Source organism: Natator depressus, chromosome 1 (assembly GCF_965152275.1).
Source record: "Natator depressus isolate rNatDep1 chromosome 1, rNatDep2.hap1, whole genome shotgun sequence".
Taxonomy (NCBI): Eukaryota; Metazoa; Chordata; order Testudines; family Cheloniidae; genus Natator; species Natator depressus.
The window spans coordinates 329,021,378-329,040,825 of NC_134234.1; the positions used below are offsets into that span (position 1 = coordinate 329,021,378).

General features: G+C 43.5%; 1 protein-coding gene across 1 annotated transcript in view; it reads right to left on the reverse strand.

The window, feature by feature from the left end:
* SEMA3E (semaphorin 3E) overlaps positions 1 to 19,448 on the reverse strand; it is a 269,325-nt gene that overhangs the window by 71,126 nt on the left and 178,751 nt on the right. Inside the window, exons 4-5 of the mRNA XM_074942565.1 lie at positions 19,302 to 19,361; positions 10,768 to 10,887 (exon numbers count right to left, since the gene is read on the reverse strand). Coding sequence (XP_074798666.1) covers positions 10,768 to 10,887; positions 19,302 to 19,361 — 180 coding nt within the window. The remainder of the gene's footprint in view (positions 1 to 10,767; positions 10,888 to 19,301; positions 19,362 to 19,448) is intronic.

Here is a 19,448-nt window from a genome sequence, read left to right on the forward strand (position 1 = left end):
GATAACAGATTTCTTGGTTACTGGATCTGTGAAGGTAAGTGTGGTGATCCGTGGGTTTCTTGTAGGTAGCTGTCTGTAGAGTTCCATTGCTGAAGTTGATCATGGTGTCCAGGAAGTCGATACTGCTATGGGAGTGTTCTACAGAGAATTTGATGGATGGGCAGTGGTTGTTGAAGTTGTGGTGGAAATCTATGAAGCAGTTTAGGTCATCTGTCCACAAAGATGAAAATATCATTAATGTATCTCAGGTATATCATTGGCTTTGTAGTGTATTTGTCCAGAAATTCTTCCTCAAGGTGGCCCATGAAGAGGTTGGAATATTGGAGAGACATCCTAGAACCCAGGGTTTGGACAAAACGTTTGTTGTTGAATATAAAATTGTTATAGGTGAGGATGAAACGGATGAGTTTGGCAATGTGTTTGGGTTGGATATCTGAGTGTTGTCCATTGTCTTGTAGATAATTGAGGCAGGCACCTATGACATAATTATATGGGATGCTGGTGTATAGGGAGATGACATCCAAGGAAATTTTCTTCTCCTTCCCTCACCTTTTGAACTTGGTATTGAGGGCTTCTCCCAGGCTAATTATTGGAGAGTGGTGTCTGGTAGGTATGCCTGTTCAACTTTTCACAGAACCCTAGAGGAGCAGGGGATTTCTCTGATTGCTCTTTCCTTGGAAGGAAAGAATTGATTTTAGGCACAATGGATTCCTGTTCTTTTCTCTCCAGCAGCCAAGTACAAATCTTCTTTGACTTGTTAGTCCCTTTTGAAGTGTTTAGCAAAGTCTGAAATAATTAGCTTTCTTATTATGTAACATATTTGTTGGAAGAGAGTGAGTCGGATCTTCCTTTGCAGACATCATCTCATCCATTGTATCTCTTGAAAGGGACAGCTAAATCAGTATTCTAACTTTTCTTTTCCTAATCCAGTAATTTGTTTTTAAAAAAGCAGTTAATTTTAAGGCAATTTGTCTAAACATTTATATTTGGGAAACCAACATGCATCAGAGCCAAAGTAATAAAGATATTCTAAAAAGGAAATAAAGCTGTATGTTCCTATTAATGAATGTAATTCTATGTTTTTGAAAAGGTAATTGCTGGTACCAGCTTTGCTAAGCAGCCTGGAATTATAAAGCACTGGCAATTAAACCAATATTATAATTAGATCACTACATTCATCTGTTATGTATTTCATCTTTGAACTGGGAATATGGCTTGTCCTTGAATTTATAATTAATTTGATTTAGAAATAAACACAATTGGTTTGACTTTGACGGTATAACCCAAGCTAGAGACAGAGTCTAATAAATGTTGCCTATTACCTAATATGTTTCAGTGTGTTTAAAGATAATTATTTTATATTAAAACCAACATAGCAGTATCATGATATACTATTTTTATAAAATTCACAAAACTTTGATGAAAGAAACACTAGAACATATGTATAACGTCACTGTAGATTTCCTCCTGAAGGATTCCAAAGCATCTTGCAATTATTATCTTTCCTGGGTTAGAGAATTCTTTCCTGGGTGTCTGGCTGGTGAGTCTTGCCCACATTCTCAGGTTCTAGCCGATCGCCATATTTGGGGTCAGGAAGGAATCTTCCTCAAGGGCAGATTGGCAAAGGCCCTGGGTTTTTTTTGCCTTCCTCTGCAGCGTGGGGCATTGGTCACTTGCTGGAGGATTCTCTGCACCCTGAAGTCTTTAAACCACGATTTGAGGACTTCAGTAGCTCAGACATAGGTTAGGGATTTGTGACAGGAGTTGGTGGGTGAGATTCTGTGGCCTGCGTTGTGCAGGAGGTCAGACTAGACGATCACACTGGTCCCTTCTGACCTTAAAGTCTATGATTCTATGATTACATATTTCAGAGTAGCAGCCGTGTTAGTCTGTATCCGCAAAAAGAAAAGGAGGACTTGTGGCACCTTAGAGACTAACAAATTTAAGCATAAGCTTTCGTGAGCTACAGCTCACTTCATTGGATGCATTCAGTGGAAACTTCCATGGATCTTTGAAAAACGACTGGGCTGGCTAACATTCTCTGTAATTGCTGAGTGCAAAGGTTGCAGCTAAATGTTACATTCCAAGGCGTATCCAACTGCCTTGCTGTTATTGGACGCTTCAGTTGCACGTAATCAGGGTGTTAAATTCTCTTATAGCTCAGAAATTCCTGTTGAGTGTTTGTGTACTTTTTGCCCTCAGAGAATATGCAAATATTCACAAATAAAAGGACAGTTCAAATCCCGTAGCTTAAGGATTATGCAAAGTTAAGTTGAGAAGTTCAGTTTGGGGAGTGCAGTTGACTCAATGGCTGAGTCTATCGTGGTGATGCGATGGGTGATTTATGGGGTGTGTGTGTGTGTGTAAGACACAACAGTAGGAAATAAGCAGAAGGAATAGATGAATTTTTTAAGAAACACAGACCCTGATTTCATACAAATGTTCCTAGTAATAATAAGGAGATAATAAAAATACAGAGAACATAGTCTGGTCATTGGGCTTACTCGTGAGCCTGGGTCTGAGCCAGCTGAAAGGTAAAAGAAGTCACCATGCTCTCCTGCTATTTTCTTTGCCAGACCCTATGCAATGGGGAGAGCAGTTGCCAGTGGGCTGGTACTCTTTCTCCCACACAGGTAAGCAGAGACAGGGGATTGGAGGAGGGAAGAAAGCTATTCCAGGTACCAGGCTGGTGCATTCCCAAAGAGGAAAGCAATATGCTGGGTTCAACTTGCGACTTTTAGAGCGATAATTTGGTCCCCACCCTGCTTCTTGGGCAGTGCAGTTACTCCTTACTCAGGCTGAACAGTAAGATAACAACCTAGCCTCTTCAATAATGTATTATTTCTACCATAGCATAGGTATGGCACTCAACACCTTTTGAGACTGAGGGCCAGATCCTCAGCTGGAGGACACTGGGGTAACTGCACTGAGCTACGCAGATTTACACTAGCTGGATCAGAATGTGGCCATGCATCCTTGGGACTTTATTTCGCCTCTCTTGAGTTCATTGGCAAAATTCCCATGGCTTCAACCGGTGTAACTTTAGGACCAAAATTTGGCATATCACAGCAAGGGACAATAAACAAGGGGAAAGAAGGAGGGATGGACGAATAAGGTGACAGCGGTGCAACAGTGAAGGATTATGAGCTGTGCTTATTGTCATGAACACCTCTTTTCTTATTTTTTGTTTATTTTGTTTTCTGTTTTTATCAGCTGATTGTTTATTTTTTCCTAAACAGGTCTGCTGAGGAGATGGTCACTGATTTTTTGCATCTGTAGCAGGAAGTGCTGAGCAGGAGGGGCTGGGAAAGGTTTGCAAGAGAAGCAATGAGGTAATGAGAGGTATACAGAATGGTTTTAGAAACAACACCATTTTCCTCTTTCTAATGAAGTTCCCTGCTCAGTGTTAGAAGACAGTGATTCTCTGTGATTCACATGACCTTAACTTAGGGCCTTAACTTCTTAGGAGCTCAGAACCCTCACTATCATTGTCTTCAGGGTAGGAATGGGTCCTTGAAAATAGTTCCTTACTGTGTGGTTCTAGTCAGAACATTGATGACATCAAAGTAATGCCTCCTTTCTCAACACAGGCCTGATTCCACAAAATCTCATGCAGGTGAGTAACTTCTGGGAGTAAACTTTGTAGAACTTGGCTCTAGGTCTGCTGTTTATGTTTATGTGAGCCGATTGCTTAATTTAAAGATTAAACAAAAATATCCATCAATTTTGCTACTGTTCCTATCATGGAGTCAATGTGTGAGGCCTCAGTCATCGTGAGCACAGCCTCAGTCATCATGAGCAAAACTGTCAGCTAAATTTTGACTGAAAAATCTTAATCATTGGTGCTGATGTAAGACGCAGAAAAAAACCAGCTGAATGTTGCAGCTCCTAAATTGAGACTGTAAGGTAAGGAGTTAGAAAAAAATCATCTTTTTCTGCCTGGTAAACTGAGAAAATGTGACATTGAGTAATTGAGAGAGAATAAATATGGATGTTATTTTTGTAGTCACATTCCTAACTAAAACCAAACTTTCAAAACAAGAATAATATATGCAATGTGAACAATGTTTCTTACACTAATGTAAATATCCCCCCCCATTGTGTTTCAAATAATTAGAAAAGCTAATTTCAATTTTGTAGCATAACCAATGTGCCTACTAGAGAGATATCTCTTTAAGAGATCTACAGTAGAACCTAAGAGTTACAAACTGACGAGTCTACAACACATATCATTTGGAACCAGAAGTACAAAATCAGAAAGCAACAGAAACAAAAAACCAAAACCAAACAAAAGCAAATACAATACAGTACTGTGTTAAATGTAAACTACTGAAAAAAAGGGGGAAAGCAGCAATTTTCTTCTGCATAGTAAAGTTTGAAAACTGTGGTAAGTCAATGTTAAGTTTTAAACTTTTGAAGGAACAACCACAACGTTTTGGTCAGAGTTACGAACAACCTTCATTCCTGAGGTGTTTGTAACTCTGAGGTTCTACTGTATGGAGAAGCAGAGGGGGAGGAAGGAAACAGGAGTGAGTTGTGTCTGACTCCTTGTTGCTAGACGCACAGACACACAATTAGCACTCCACACCCAGAAATTTCTCAAATTGGGTGTGGTAGTTTTGGGCATGCTCAATAGGTTCCCTGTCGCTGAACTTCATGAGGGCAGCTAGTGAGGGCAGTTGCTTTACAAAAGGCCATGTGGTTGAGTGGGCTGCGAGAAGCTGAGCCATAGAAGCAGAAAGCAGGCTGTTTTCCCCTAACTCTGAAGCATTTTGCAGCAGGACTTTTAAAATCTATATACTTAACTGAGTGGTGGTTAGTTAATTAGTTAGCTGACTAGCTAACTGTGTGAACTCAACAGAGGAGGAGGAAGAGTCTGCATGGATTTCAGCTGAAGATTTCTACAAGCAAGTGGAGGGAAGATGGGGTTGCAATGCTTTTGACTCAGCAGATTGGTCACCAACATCTAAACAAAGGCTGTAAATGAGACTTAGCTTTTGAAACTCATGAGCTCCTTCTCACTAAGTTTCTGTGGAGACTGACCTGTTTAGATTTGTTTTCTTTCTTTCTTTCTTTGTTTATAACTGTGAAGATAATGTATGCAGATTATAAAGTAACTGTGTTATGTTAAAGACATTTGTTATTTATCATAAGATTTTATAAAACTGAAATTTAAGAATTACGTTATTTCCTTTTGTTCTTTTCGGACTTAATTGTGGGGAGGTTGACCCTGTGCAATCCTTGCTGAAAATCATACGCAGCATACGGGCTGCATGGGGCACCTGAAAATTTGGTGCACCACCGGGCTGCAGGGCCCGGGCTGTTCAGCTTGTGCTGTGCTCTGACTCCGCTGTCCCTACCCATAGGCAGGCTGGCCGTGGTTGTGTGCAGTTTGCACCCGGCATCTTCCTCGCTGCACATGTGCAGAGTGAATCAGGACAACCAATCTGCAGCATGGGTGGGAAATTTTTAAAGAAAGGTGGGAAGTGGAAGAAGCCCCCTGGCCCCTCACCCTCATCCACTGCTCACTCCCTTCAGCCCACCCACTGGCCGGAGGGCTTCTCTCCGCCCCCTGAACAAGGTAGGAGCTGGCGTGGGGCTGTGGGTGCTGGGAGGGAGCCGTGCGCACTGGAGAGCAGAATCTCAGCTCAAAGCTGGGTGCGTGGCAGGGGCCCCTGGCCAGAGCTTCCATCACCCCCACCCCATGTGTGCGGGCAGGCGGCGAAGGGAAGCCTCGAGCTGCGTCAGAAGTCGTGCCGGGCAAGTGGGCGGTGGAGGGAAGCCCCAAGTCCCGGCAGAAGCCACGCCGGGCGGGTGGCAGAGGGAAGGGCAGCGCCAGGCAGGGGGTGGTGGCTGGGCTCCCTCCACACACTGATATCAGCAGCACCGGCTGGGAACCGCCTTCCCCTTCCCCTTCCCTCAATATCTCCCCTCAGGAGCCCCCACCTTCCCTGCCCCCATCCCTTAATATTCCCCCTTAGATAACTTGCGTAGGACAGCCCTGATTCTGGGTCTCCTTGTGCTTTTATACAGGAGCTGTTCTTCGGCACTAGGAGAAGGGTGATGTTGTAAACTCTAGCCCACCCAACAGTTACACTAGGAAACAGCAGTGCTTTTTCAGTTTCTTTGACTCCAACCACAGAAAACATTCAATAATTCTTTTTATTTTTTGCTTGGAATTACGGTTACAATCTGAAATATAAACACTGATTGTTTATAGCAGAGCTTGAGTCATTTTGGCAAACAGTCTGAAGTGTTTGGACAGCATATGGAAATGAAAAGAAAAGCACTTGTAACTTCATTTCTAAGCTTTTTCTCCCCTATGGGTGAAAGGATATTAATAGCTAAGCTTGCTCTCTGTGGTTCAATTTATATGTAATAAAGATGCTAAATTAATCTGCCCCTTTCAAGTGTGGTGCGGGCTTCTCTTATTGGGACTCAGTTCCAAACTCCCCCTGCTTGCCTTCGGATTGAGACCCCTATAACAGCCTTTGGGAAGGCAGGAATTCACCCAGAAATCCCGCCAACACTGTCATCCATAACAAACACTCAACTTGATCAGCAGTAGTCACCTTGATCAGCAACAAACAGTCCCGGCGTCCCCCGGCATCAGTCCCTCAGTTGCCGATAAGGGCCCTGCTTGCCTTTGGGCTCTGGCTAGTTCTCATATGCAGGTGTAACACCGACAGACCCCAGTCGTCAGCAGGCAGGATTGAACCTGGGACTTCTGGAGCTTAGCGCATGAGCCTCTACTGCATGAGCTAAAACCCACTGGCTCTTAGCTAAGGCTGTGGAGCAGATTCATTTGACCTCTCTCTCGAAGTGGTCTCGGTGCCACTACATGGGACAGAACACCACACCCAGGAGGTGTGTGGTTACACAGGGCCAGCTCAAAGGGGCCATGTGTTCAGGTTGTTCCTGCCCCGAGCCTGGAGCTCAGACTCCCGGCCATCTGTGGTCCTAGCAGCAGTCACATGTAGCTCTCCAGCAGCCCATGCAATTCTTTCTCCAATCCCAGCAGAGCTGGCAGCCGGAAGTCGGGGTGGATTGCCTACCAGCTCTCTAGCCAATCAGAGCTCTTTGGGTATGCACACTGCCAGGCGCCTCTACATATGCAGCCCTAGGGAGGGTTCGGGGGCCCAGGAGCAAGAGACAGAGAGTGGAATAGTTGCCCTGCAGGGAGGGTGAGCGGCAGAACTCCCGCTTCAGCACGGTTGGGGAAGGGATGACCCCCAACATCCTGACAGCTGGGAGTTGCCTCCCGCCTGTCAGCTTTGCTCCCTGCTCCGGGCAAGCTCTGCACAGCAGCAAGGAGGAGCTGGAGCCACCGCTGTGGGAGGCTGCAGGGAGGTTTTGGGGCTGGTTCCCACTCACCGCCCTGACAGTGCACACTGCCCAGCTGCCCCTGCACACACAGCCCGGGCGGGGGCAGAGGGGGCCTGGGTTCAAGGGCCAGAGAGCGGAGTGGGGACCAAGCAGGGAGAGGAAGCAGCAGAGCTCCTGGCTCAGCATGGCCAGGGGAGGGATGACCCTCTACATCCTGCCCGTTCCCCATCCCTGCAGGGCAGCTGCTTGGTCCCTGCTCTGCTCTCTGCCCCGCCCCACCACCCTCCTTGGGGCGGTGTGTGCAGGGGCACCCGGGCGGCATTCACTGTCAGGGTGAGCCAGCCCAGTGGGAGCCAGTCCTAAAACGTCCCTGCAACAAGGAGGAGCCAGAGCCGCTGCCACAGGAGGCTGTGGGAAAGTTTTGGGGCTGGCAGCCTGGGTGCCCCTGCACATGCAGCCCCACGGAGGGCAGGGGCAGTGCAGGAGCAAGGGCAAGAGAGCGAAGCGTGACCAAGCGGCTGCCTTGCAGGGAGGAGGAGCAGCAGGGCTCCCGGCTCAGCACGGCCAGGGGAGGGATGACCCCCAACATCTCAGTGGCTGGGAGCCGACTCCTGCTTGTCAGCTTTGCTCCCTGCTCCGGGCAAGCTCCATGGAGCAGCAAGGAGGAGCTGGAGCTGCCACTGCAGCGAGAGGAGCAGGAACAGGGAGCATGCTCGGCCAGGCAGTAATGGCGCTTCTGGCCTCGGCACTGGTTGCCTGCAACGCTGCTCCTCTGTTGCCAGGAACTCTGGGATACATCTGGAGGACTGCTGGAACCCGAGTCAAGCTGAGGCCATGTGCACACAGGAAAATAATAGGGCTTGGACCCTTGGTCCCAGCTTAAGATGGGCTCAGAGCTTCCAGCCGTGCAGGGTCTTGGGACCCTAGGTCTGAGCCCTAGGTTAGCACAATTGGTGTGTGGGCACAAGGGGCGGGGGGTGGGGGGTTAGCCCAGGGATCGGCAACCTTTGGCACGTGGGCATCAGGGAGATTTTTCTGGCAGGCCGGGATGGTTTGTTTACCTGCAGCATCTGCAGGTTTGACCGATCGCAGCTCCCACTGGCCGCGGTTCACCGCTCCAGGCCAATGGGAGCTGCAGGAAGCAGCGGCCAGCACATCCCTCAGCCCACGCTGCTTCCCACAGCCCCCATTGGCCTGGAATGGCGAACCACGGCCAGTGGTAGCTGCGATTGGCCGAACCTGCGGACGCTGCAGGTAAACAAACTGTCCCGCCCCGCCAGCGGCTTTCCCTGACAGGCTGTGTGCCAAAGGTTGCTGATCCCTGGGTTAGCCTAAGCTTATGTTGCTGGGTAGACATACCCTGAGAGTCTGGCTTTGCCTGGTTGCTTATTCCCAGCCCTCCCACTAACCAGGACTCTAGGAGCAGGGCCTCCTTTCACAGCACTGCTGCTGATCTGTGGAGTGGTGGCTCCATGTGAGCTTGTTAATGTGGGCCCTTCCCTTTCAGTTCTTCTCAACAGGTTTGGAATGATTAGATCTGTGCAGAACTTTCATAAAGAGGGTTAAAATAAAACTCAGCTGGTTTTGTTTCTCATCACATACTCAAAACTCCTCCCAGCTTTGCTGGAAAGTTTGAGATACGGTTCCTTCTCAGTGATTTATGGATTTACACAAAAAGAAACATGGTTCAAGTTTTCACATGAAAACCTAGAGGAACTTGGTGATTTTGACTGAGCTTGCTGGCCAAGAGCCTAATTCTGCAATATGCTGAACACCCTGAGCATCCAGTTGAAGGCATCCAGGTCCTCAAAGAGCGGTTCAGGTTTAGGGGATTTCAAAAACTATGCTTGAGGTCAGTGGTTAATTTAGGTGGGCAGTGAATGCAGGATCAGTCCTCATGTGGGTAAATCAAACCACCCAACTCAGTGGGGCCACATGTAGCTGCAGATAAGTTGCACACAGATACTTAGAACCAGATCCAAAACCCATTGAGGTCAACATGTTCTGAATTCAGCTGTAAAATACTACATAAAAGGGATAGTTAGCAGTCCTCATCCATTCCTTAGGCTGATTTTAACTCTGAGCTAAAAAACTTGAAATTGCAGGGTTCTAGATTCCTGCAGACTGCAGGAAATCCTTATTCTTGCATGAGAATTATGTTGACATTATAGACTTAGGATCAAACTCTGCATCGACTGACACCCTCTGCAATCCCATTAGCCCTGACTATATCCTCACTCATACCAGTGTAAACCATGGGTAGCTCCAATGAACTCCTTGAAGATATGCTGGTGTAAGAGAGATCAGAATCAGTGCTACTGCCTTTAAGGTGGTAGCAAAGGCTGGAAGTCAGCAGAGAGTACAGCCACAGCATTCTGTGGAAAGATGAAATCTTACAAAAGGCATGAAGATGTTTAAGTGCACCAGCTGTGTTTGATCAAAACTAAAACACTGAAAAAGAAACAAAAAAAATATCAATCCTGGGATGAGAGCTTGCATCTCCTGGCACATCAAAAAGCATATATTATTCAGTTTATAAATGCCCAGGGCGGGAAAGACTTAGGATGCAAACTCTGATACACCTTTATCTCAAAAAGTGCTATATAATTCAGCTAAAACAAATTCCAAGATGACAGTAATGTGTGAGCTTATATGTAATTTTCCAAAATGTGTTTTCAGTTAGATTAGCTATTTACACAACTACCTAAGGCTGGAAATCACTCACCAATTCATCACTCATTCATGACATCAGGATGACACTTTGTCAGTGAGGCATTTGGCTGCAATTACTTAATTAAATGGTCATTTTGTAACTGCTTAATAACGGTGATGTCTGGTGACCAAATCTTGCTCACTTTACTCACATGAGCAGTCCCACAGAAATCAATGTGTGCTCCCCTCTGTGGCCTGCTAGGTCTCATAGTTCCCCAACCAACTTTTATGTAAGGGTCTTATAGAATTTAACAGGGTTCTATAGAAATCAATATGATTCTATAATAATTGCTCTCAAGCCCTATCAAATACAACAGAGAACTTTCTACAGGTTTTTGAACTACCCTATAGAAAGATCATTCTCTAATTCAAGAGGATGGTTTAAAAAAGAAACCTATAGCAAGGTTATTACTCTTATTAAATTCTATAGGACTTCTTAGAATTCTGTAGGACTTCTTCCTTTAGGGGTGGCTACCTATGGAGACATTATTAGGGACCAGTCCTTGCACTTAAAAGAGTGCAAGGACTGCAATTGTGAGTGGTCTTTGCATGTGGAGTGGTATATAGGAAACGTCACTTCTCTTGCACAGACTGCAGTGTGACCTGGGATCCCTCCATTTCAACAACCTCAGTGTTCCACTGTGCTTTAATTTGTGTGCTTATATATAACCATAGGAGGGGTTTGCTACAGCTCAGAATAGTGTCCTGGCTCTAGAATATATTTCTTACCTCTGATGGATGTCCGACTCTGATAAAAGTGCAGAGGGGATCAAAAGCCCCTGTACCACAGGCCAGGAGGTGTGTTCTGTTGTACCGGTGAAGGACACGGATGTAGTTTGCACATTCGTCCTATTTTTAAAAGAAGAGGAGAAACTTAGTATTCAGGATAATTTAAAAACAACCCCACTTCCTCTGAGCCATGGGAATCTCTCTACTTCCCTTGTCTAAGTACTTATGTGGATGGTCTAGGTATACTTAATCCTTCCTGTGCTCAGGGAGGATGGATTACAAGAGCTTTTGAAGTTCCTTCCAGCCCTACATTTGTATGGTTCTATAGCTCTTATCACTGCAATACCTGAGCACAAATCACAAGCATTAATGAATACCTGTGAGATAGGGTATCCCCTTCTTACAGACAGAGAAACAAGGAGATTAAGTGATTTGCCCAATGTTACACGATGAATCTGCAGCCCCCATGGAATAGAATCCCGCTCTGCTCATTCCCAGGGTCCTAACGACGAACCCATCCTTCCTTCCTCTAATATATATGGTCCAAAATGTATACTTATTTACATCTGTGTAATTCCAATCATTTTATTGACTTTTGTGGAGTTACTCTGTATTTATATTGGTGTAGCAGAGACCAGAATCTGGCTCAGGATATATGGTAGATGGGCCAGAGGGAAATGTCAGATCCAGCAAATTAGAAAAATAAACTTTGCTATATGTACTTCTATGTAAACCTATTAAACCATATTTGTTATGTTCTTGTGAAAGGGTGTTTAGAGATATCACACGCACAAACACATTATATAGTCTGTCTTCAGAGAAGGTTATCTTTAACATGCCCACTAGATCTATTAACAGATCTGTAGATGTTTTACTCATTTTACTCTACTGTATTAAGGAGCTGGAGTCACTGTTACAGAATATATTTCTTACCTCTGACTGATGTCCGACTGATAAAAATGCAGAAGAGAACTAAACACCCTCTATCACAGGCCAGCCAAGTCCACAGCTGCCAACTTTCATGCAGTAAATAAGCACCCGACTTTCACAGTAAGCCAAAAATCAAGCTATTCCCTTTTCAAAGCAAGGCTAAAACAAGCCAATCCCTAAGAACCCCAACACTCTATGTGACTAGATCCCCCCATGGCGTGCAGTCTGGGACTGTGGTGGGCCCGCTGTGCACCCCTGACTCTCTCCCCCCCATGCCCCTGGTTGCCCCCCCTTGCCCCTGCTTGCCAGGAGCCGATCAAAAAAAGAAGCAACAGGCTACGAGCCAAACAAGCAATAAGCCAAAAACTAGCCAACAAGCAACTCACAAGCCAATTAAGCCAAAAACAAGCCCAATTTCTGCATTTGGCATGTCTGCAGCGGACACAGGATTTAAAGCAATAGAGCTTTATTTTGGCTTAAGCCAAATCAGTAAAGCCTAGCCCAAGTTTAAGGTTGTGCACATGTTGTCGAGAACAAGGTTTCCCAATTCTGTTGTCCTATTTAGTTTCTTACAAGCTTTCTGCAATAGTGTTTATGACTACAATACTTAAAGTTTTACTGCTACAAGATGAACTTATAACCTCTTAAGAGCTTGTAAAAGGGGCCTGTAGTGTTACAGAGTAAGAGGTGGTGAAGAAAAGTGTGGAATACCTAAATACTGAGATGGCTATTAAAACTTTTTACACATCTTATCATGTCTAATATGTTTTGTTCAGAGCAAAGTGGGAAAGGCGGCAGCAAAGACAAAAAACAGAGGCAGTGAAAGGTAAGGGGCCTAAGAATGTGTCACATCCACCCTGACTGAATTGGCCTTGTCAACACTGGTTCTCCACTTGTAAGGTAGGTAACTCCCTTCTCTTCATGTGTCGGTATATTTATGCCTGCATCTGTAATTTTCACTTCATGCATCTGAAGAAGTGGGTTTTTTTACCCATGAAAGCTTATGCCCAAATAAATCTGTTAGTCTTTAAGGTGCCACCAGACTCCTCGTTGTTTTTGTAAATTTCTAGCCCTCATTGTTGCAAAGAAGAGCTGGAAAACAGAAACACTAAAGACTCAAACACCACAGTCAAAGAAAAAGACCCATAACTTACTTAAAAAAAAATCTTATGGAGTTTGAAGTCAATCCCATAATTTTGGAGGGGCGTGACTCATGGTTTTTGACTGTTTGGGGTTGGCAATACTGATGATTGAGCATTTCATAATCAATCATGGATTCCCGTGAGAAAAAACACTGCAGTGTTCCACGGTAATGGCCTCAGGGATTGTAATAATATTATTGTAAACTTCAAGGGGTTTGAACTATTATAGCAGAAGAACATTGTATATTTCTATAAGAGAATGAGTATTTAACTTCCCTAGAAACTTGTAAGACTGCGGCTGGGGACAAAATATCATAAACTGTAAAAGCACTGTGAGCAAAGGGAAATGAGGCTTTGATTGTAATACCATCCTGAGGGGGAATAATAGATAAACCTCAAGTACTTCAATAATGAGACTCAGTTAGATAAATTCCACAAGTTTGGGTAATATTGAAATAATATTGAATATTATTAATAATAAATATTGGGTAATATTGAAAAATATTGAATAATCTTGATTCTGTCCAGTCAGAAGACACTTAACATTAAATCTGTCCAAATCTGAAGACACTTAACAGTAAAAAGGTTGCAGAGCAGTTTTTAAACTAAGATATGGGGGAAAGCCGATTGCTGCAGAGGCGCACGTGGATCGGACAAAGACTTCTCTTAGAGGAGAATCTATTGATAGACATTCTCTAGGTTTTAGTCAGGAGGAGAGGATGGAAGAGGATAAAGTATGGGCCAGATCAGACGAGAAACATTCACAGAGAGAATTTGACACATCAGAAAAATGCAGACAAATAAACAGTGACAAGTTTTTAAAGTTCTTGTACACAAATACTAGAAGTCTAAATAATAAGATGGGTGAACTAGAGTGCCTCGTGTTAAAGGAGCATATTGATATAATAGGCATCATAGAAACCTGGTGGAGTGAGGACAATCAATGGGACACAATCATTCCGGGGTACAAAATATATCAGAAGGACAGAACAGGTCGTGCGGGGGGGGGGGGCGGCACTATATGTGAAAGAAAATGTAGAATCAAATGAAATAAAAATCTTAAATGAATCCACATGTTCCATAGAATCTCTATGGATAGTAATTCCATGCTCTAATAAGAATATAAGAGTTGGGATCTATTATCTCAGTGGTAGCTTACGACAGAACAAGGAGTAATGGTCTCAAGTTGCAGTGGGGGAGGTTTAGGTTGGATATTAGAAAAAACTTTTTCACTAGGAGGGTGGTGAAACACTGGAATGAGTTACCTAGGGAGGTGGTGGAATCTCCTTCCTTAGATATTTTTAAGGTCAGGCTTGACAAAGCCCTTGCTGGGATGATTTAGTTGGTGATTGGTCCTGCTTTGAGCAGGGGGTTGGACTAGATGACCTCCTGAGGTCCCTTCCAACCCTGATATTCTATGATTCTATGATTCTATCCACCACCTGACCAGGACAGTGATAGTGACGATGAAATGCTAAGGGAGATTAGAGAGGTTATCAAAATAAAAAACTCAATAATAGTGGGGGATTTCAATTATCCCCATATTGGCTGCGTACATGTCACCTCAGGACGAAATGCAGAGACAAAATTTCTCGATACTTTAAATGACTGCTTCTTGGAGCAGCTGGAACAGGAACCCACAAGGGGAGAGGCAACTCTTGATCTAGTCCTGAGTGGAGTGCAGGATCTGGTCCAAGAGGTAACTATAACAGGACCGCTTGGAAATAGTGACCATAATACAATAACATTTAACATTCCTGTGGTGGGAAGAACACCTCAACAGCCCAACACTATGGCATTTAATTTCAGAAAGGGGAACTATGCAAAAATGAGGAGATTAGTTAAACATAAATTAAAAGGTACAGTGACTAGAGTGAAATCCCTGCAAGCTGCACGGATACTTTTCAAAGACACCATAACAGAGGCTCAACTTAAATGTATGCCCCAAATTAAAAAAACACAGTAAAAGAACTAAAAAAGAGCCACTGTGGCTTAACAACCATGTAAAAGAAGCAGTGAGAGATAAAAAAGCATCTTTTAAAAAGCAGAAGTCAAATCCTAGTGAGGTAAATAGAAAGGAGCATAAACACTGCCAAATTAAATCTAAAAATGTAATAAGAAAAGCCAAAAAGGAGTTTGAAGAACAGCTAGCCAAAAACTCAAAAAGGTAATAACAAAATGTTTTTAAGTACATCGGAAGCAGGAAGCCTGCTAAACAACAGGTGGGACCCCTGGACGATCGAGATACAAAAGTACCATTTAAAAACAATAAAGTCATCTCAGAGAAACTAAATGAATTCTTTGCTTCAGTCTTCATGGCTGAGGATGTTAAGGAGATTCCCAAATCTGAGCCATCTTTTGTAGGTGACAAATCTGAGGAATTGTCACAGATTCAAATATCACTAGAGGAGGTTTTGGAATTAATTGAGAAACTTAACAGTAACAAGTCACCGGACCAGATGGCATTCACTCAAGAGCAAAGAAACAATAGTAAAGAATAGAATTGTCAGACACATAGAAGAGCATAAATTGTTGCATAAAAGTCAACATGGTTTCTGTAAAGGGAGATCGTGTCTTACTAATCTATTAGAGAAAAAAGAAAAGGAGTACTTGTGGCACCTTAGAGACTAACCAATTTATTTGAGCATAAGCTTTCGTGAGCTTATGTTAGTCTCTAAGGTGCCACAAGTACTCCTTTTCTTTTTGCGAATACAGACTAACACGGCTGTTACTCTATAATCTATTAGAGTTCTTTGAGGGGGTCAACAAGCATGTGGACAAGGGGGATCCAGTGGACATAGTGTACTTAGATTTCCAGAAAGCCTTTGACAAGGTCCCTCACCAAAGGCTCTTACGTAAATTAAGTTGTCATGGGATAAGAGGGAAGATCCTTTCATGGATTGAGAACTGGTTAAAAGACAAGGAACAAAGGGTAGGAATAAATGGTAAATTTTCAGAATAGAGAGGGGTAACTAGTGGTGTTCCCCAAGGGTCAGTCCTAGGACCAATCATATTCAACTTATTCATAAATGATCTGGAGAAAGGGGTAAACAGTGAGGTGGCAAAGTTTGCAGACAATTCGAAACTGCTCAAGATAGTTAAGACCAAAGCAGACTGTGAAGAACTTCAAAAAGACCTCACGAAACTAAGTGATTGAGCAACAAAATGGCAAATGAAATTTAATGTGGATCAATGTAAAGTAATGCACATTGGAAAAAATAACCCCAATTATACATACAATATGATGGGGGCTAATTTAGCCACAGCTAATCAGGAGAAAGATCTTGGAGTTATCGTGGATAGTTCTCTGAAGACTTCCACGCAGTGTGCAGCGGCAGTCAAAAAAGCAAACGGGATGTTAGGAATCATTAAAAAAGGGATAGAGAATAAGATGGAGAATATCTTATTGCCCTTATATAAATCCATGGGACGCCCACATCTTGAATACTGTGTACAGATGTGGTCCCCTCATCTCAAAAAAGATCTACTGGCATTAGAAAAGGTTCAGAAAAGGGCAACTAAAATTATTAGGGGATTGGAATGGGTCCCATTTGAGGAGAGATTAAAGAGGCTAGGACTTTTCAGCTTGGAAAAGAGGAGACTAAGGGGGGATATGATCGAGGTATATAAAATCATGAGTGGTGTGTAGAAAGTGAATAAGGAAAAGTTATTTACTTGTTCCCATAATATAAGAACTAGGGGCCACCAAATGAAATTAATGGGTAGCAGGTTTAAAACAAATAAAAGGAAGTTCTTCTTTACTCAGCGCACAGTCAAACTGTGGAAATCCTTGCCTGAGGAGGTTGTGAAGGCTAGGACTATAACCGGTTTAAAAGAGAACTGGATAAATTCATGGAGGTTAAGTCCATTAATGGTTATTAGCCAGGATGGGTAAGGAATGGTGTCCTTAGCCTCTGTTTGTCAGAGGGTGGAGATCAATGGCAGGAGAGAGATCACTAGATCATTACCTGTTAAGTTCACTCCCTGTGGGGCACCTGGTATTGGCCACTGTTGGCAGATAGGATCCTGGGCTGTATGGACCTTTGGTCTGACCCAGTATGGCCATTCTTATGTTCTTATGACAATAGGCCTTATCCTATGATTTCATGGTACATCCTGCTTCTTATTGGGAAGAAAGCACCACAAGAAAGGTCCTTCTCATGTTTTTCCCCTTCCCCTTCTGCTTCCAGATTGATTTCAAAATCACAAAAACATGAAAATAAGAATGGCCACACTGGGTCAGACTAAAGGTCCATCCAGGCCAGTATCCCATCCTTCGACAGTGGCCAATGCCAGGTGCTCCCGACAGAATGAACAGAACAGGTAATCATCAAGTGATCCATCCCCTGTCGCCCATTCCCAGCTTCCGGCAAACAGAGGCTAGGGACACCATCCCTACCCATTCTAGCTAATAGCTATTGATGGACCTATCCTCCATGAACTTATCTAGTTCTTTTTTGAACCATGTTATAGTCTTGGCCTTCACAACATCCTCTGGCAAGGATTTCCACAGGCTGACTGTGCGTTGTGTGAAAAAATACTTCCTTCTGTTTGTTTTAAACCTGCTGCCTATTAATTTCATTTGGTGACCCCTAGTTCTTGTGTTATGAGAAGGAGTAAATATCACTTCCTTATTTATTTTCTCCACACCAGTCATGACTTTATAGACCTCTATCATATCGCCCCTTAGTCGTCTTTTTTTCCAAGTTGAAAAGTCCCAGACTTATTAATCTCTCCTAATCTATCTATCTATCTATCTATCTATCTATCTAACTATCTCCTCATAATCAAATGAACATAGGATATAGAACTGGAGGAGAGATCCTGGGTCATCAAGTCCAGTCTCCTGCTATTGCAGGTAACCTCAGTGAAATGAGGGCTGAAAAGGGTTTACTGAACATTTAAGCAACTTCAGCAAGGTTCACTTCAGCTTCAGGTGTGTAAGGAGTGAGGTAGCTTGGTTGTTCATTTCTCAAAACTGGTGCTCCCATGCCCCCCAGGTGGATGAGTAGTATGTTTTTCATGCTAGTGTTGACCATTGATGTTTACAGCTTCCTAGGTGTCACCGACAATATTTGTTGTGGCTGTGTTTGCGCTTGACTGTCTGCTGTATTTTCACACCTCAAAAGTATCTCTGGCCTTTTGAAATCCTCTCGTCCAGTGTTAGCAACCTCAGTGGTGAGTGCATTCATTAGGTTCTGACAATGAACTTGATGCTGTACAAAAATATACATCATTCATGCCCCTAAGAATTTTCAGTCTATGGTGCCAAATGGGAGCTGTGCATAGGTGTGAGCCCCGGCATCCTTGCACTGCTCCCTAGTAAAGTCCCACAGGCTTTGTGTGGGGATAGCAGACCACAGGGGTGGATGTAACTTATGGTGTATTTTATATATTACTATTAATTTAACTTGCTTCTTGTGGGTATGTTGTAATAAGTAGTCTTTAGGAGAGATTAGAATCAAGAGAGGCTGCAGCGTGGTGAATCAGGATACAATGATATTCCATGCACATGGCAATATGGACAAAGGCAGGGAGATAGGCATGGAAGAAGAAAAATCAATCGGGTGTCTAGACTGGCATTACTGGCAATCAACAGTGGATGAAGAGGGAAGATGTGATAGGAGACAAGGCCATTATTCAAGCCAGTGCAGAACTTGAAGGGAAGGCTAGAGGTGATATGTTCAGAATGACAGATGAGATGAGGGAGATAATTTTAGCAGTCACATTGTGGAGGGGGTGGCAATGGCTAAGTTAGTATCAGAGAGGCCTAAAATTAAGAGGTTGTAGTATTTAAAATAGACGTTAATATGGAATCAGATGAGAATTTCAGCATGTGGGTCAGAAAGTAAGGAATGGATTGTTGTGGTGGGAAAATAGCGAGATTTGGTTGAAATGGATTTGTGGGGATAAGAAAGTTCTGATTTCCTCAATCGTCCTTATTAACTGAGATCTTTCATGAGAAAAAGAAGAAACGGAACTATCAATGTCCATTAGAAAATGGCTTTCACTCTGATGCCAATCTTATTACATCTCATGAACTAAGCAGTGCCAGGCCTGTCCATTACCAGGTGTGAAACCTCCAGAGAAAACCCATGTGTGGTGGTAGCAGCCAGTGTGTTCACTGCTCAGTTACTGCTTAGTCTTGAAAGCAATTAAACCAGTGACTTAATGTGCTAACAATAGTCATGCTAGGTTTCAGAGTAGCAGCCGTGTTAGTCTGTATCCGCAAAAAGAAAAGGAGTACGTGTGGCACTTTAGAGACTAACAAATTTATTTGAGCATAAGCTTTCATGAGCTACAGCTCACTTCAATGGATCTGAGCTGTAGATCTACATGGCAACATTCAGAATTGGATCAGGATTTTGAACACTCGAAAATTAAAGGATGCTTCGATCCAAGTTACTGGTTCAACCCCATCTGTAATTAAAAGGTAATTAATTTGCAATTAATTATACTTACAGCATCTCTTCCTTTAATTGTGCATTCTTCTGCCTGCTGGGGTGTACTGGGCCAATGTATCTGAAATAACACAAGATCATTCAAGTGGGGATATAAAAGTGTATAATTCACAGCCAATCCAGCTTTTCCTCTTTGGATTGGGTTAAA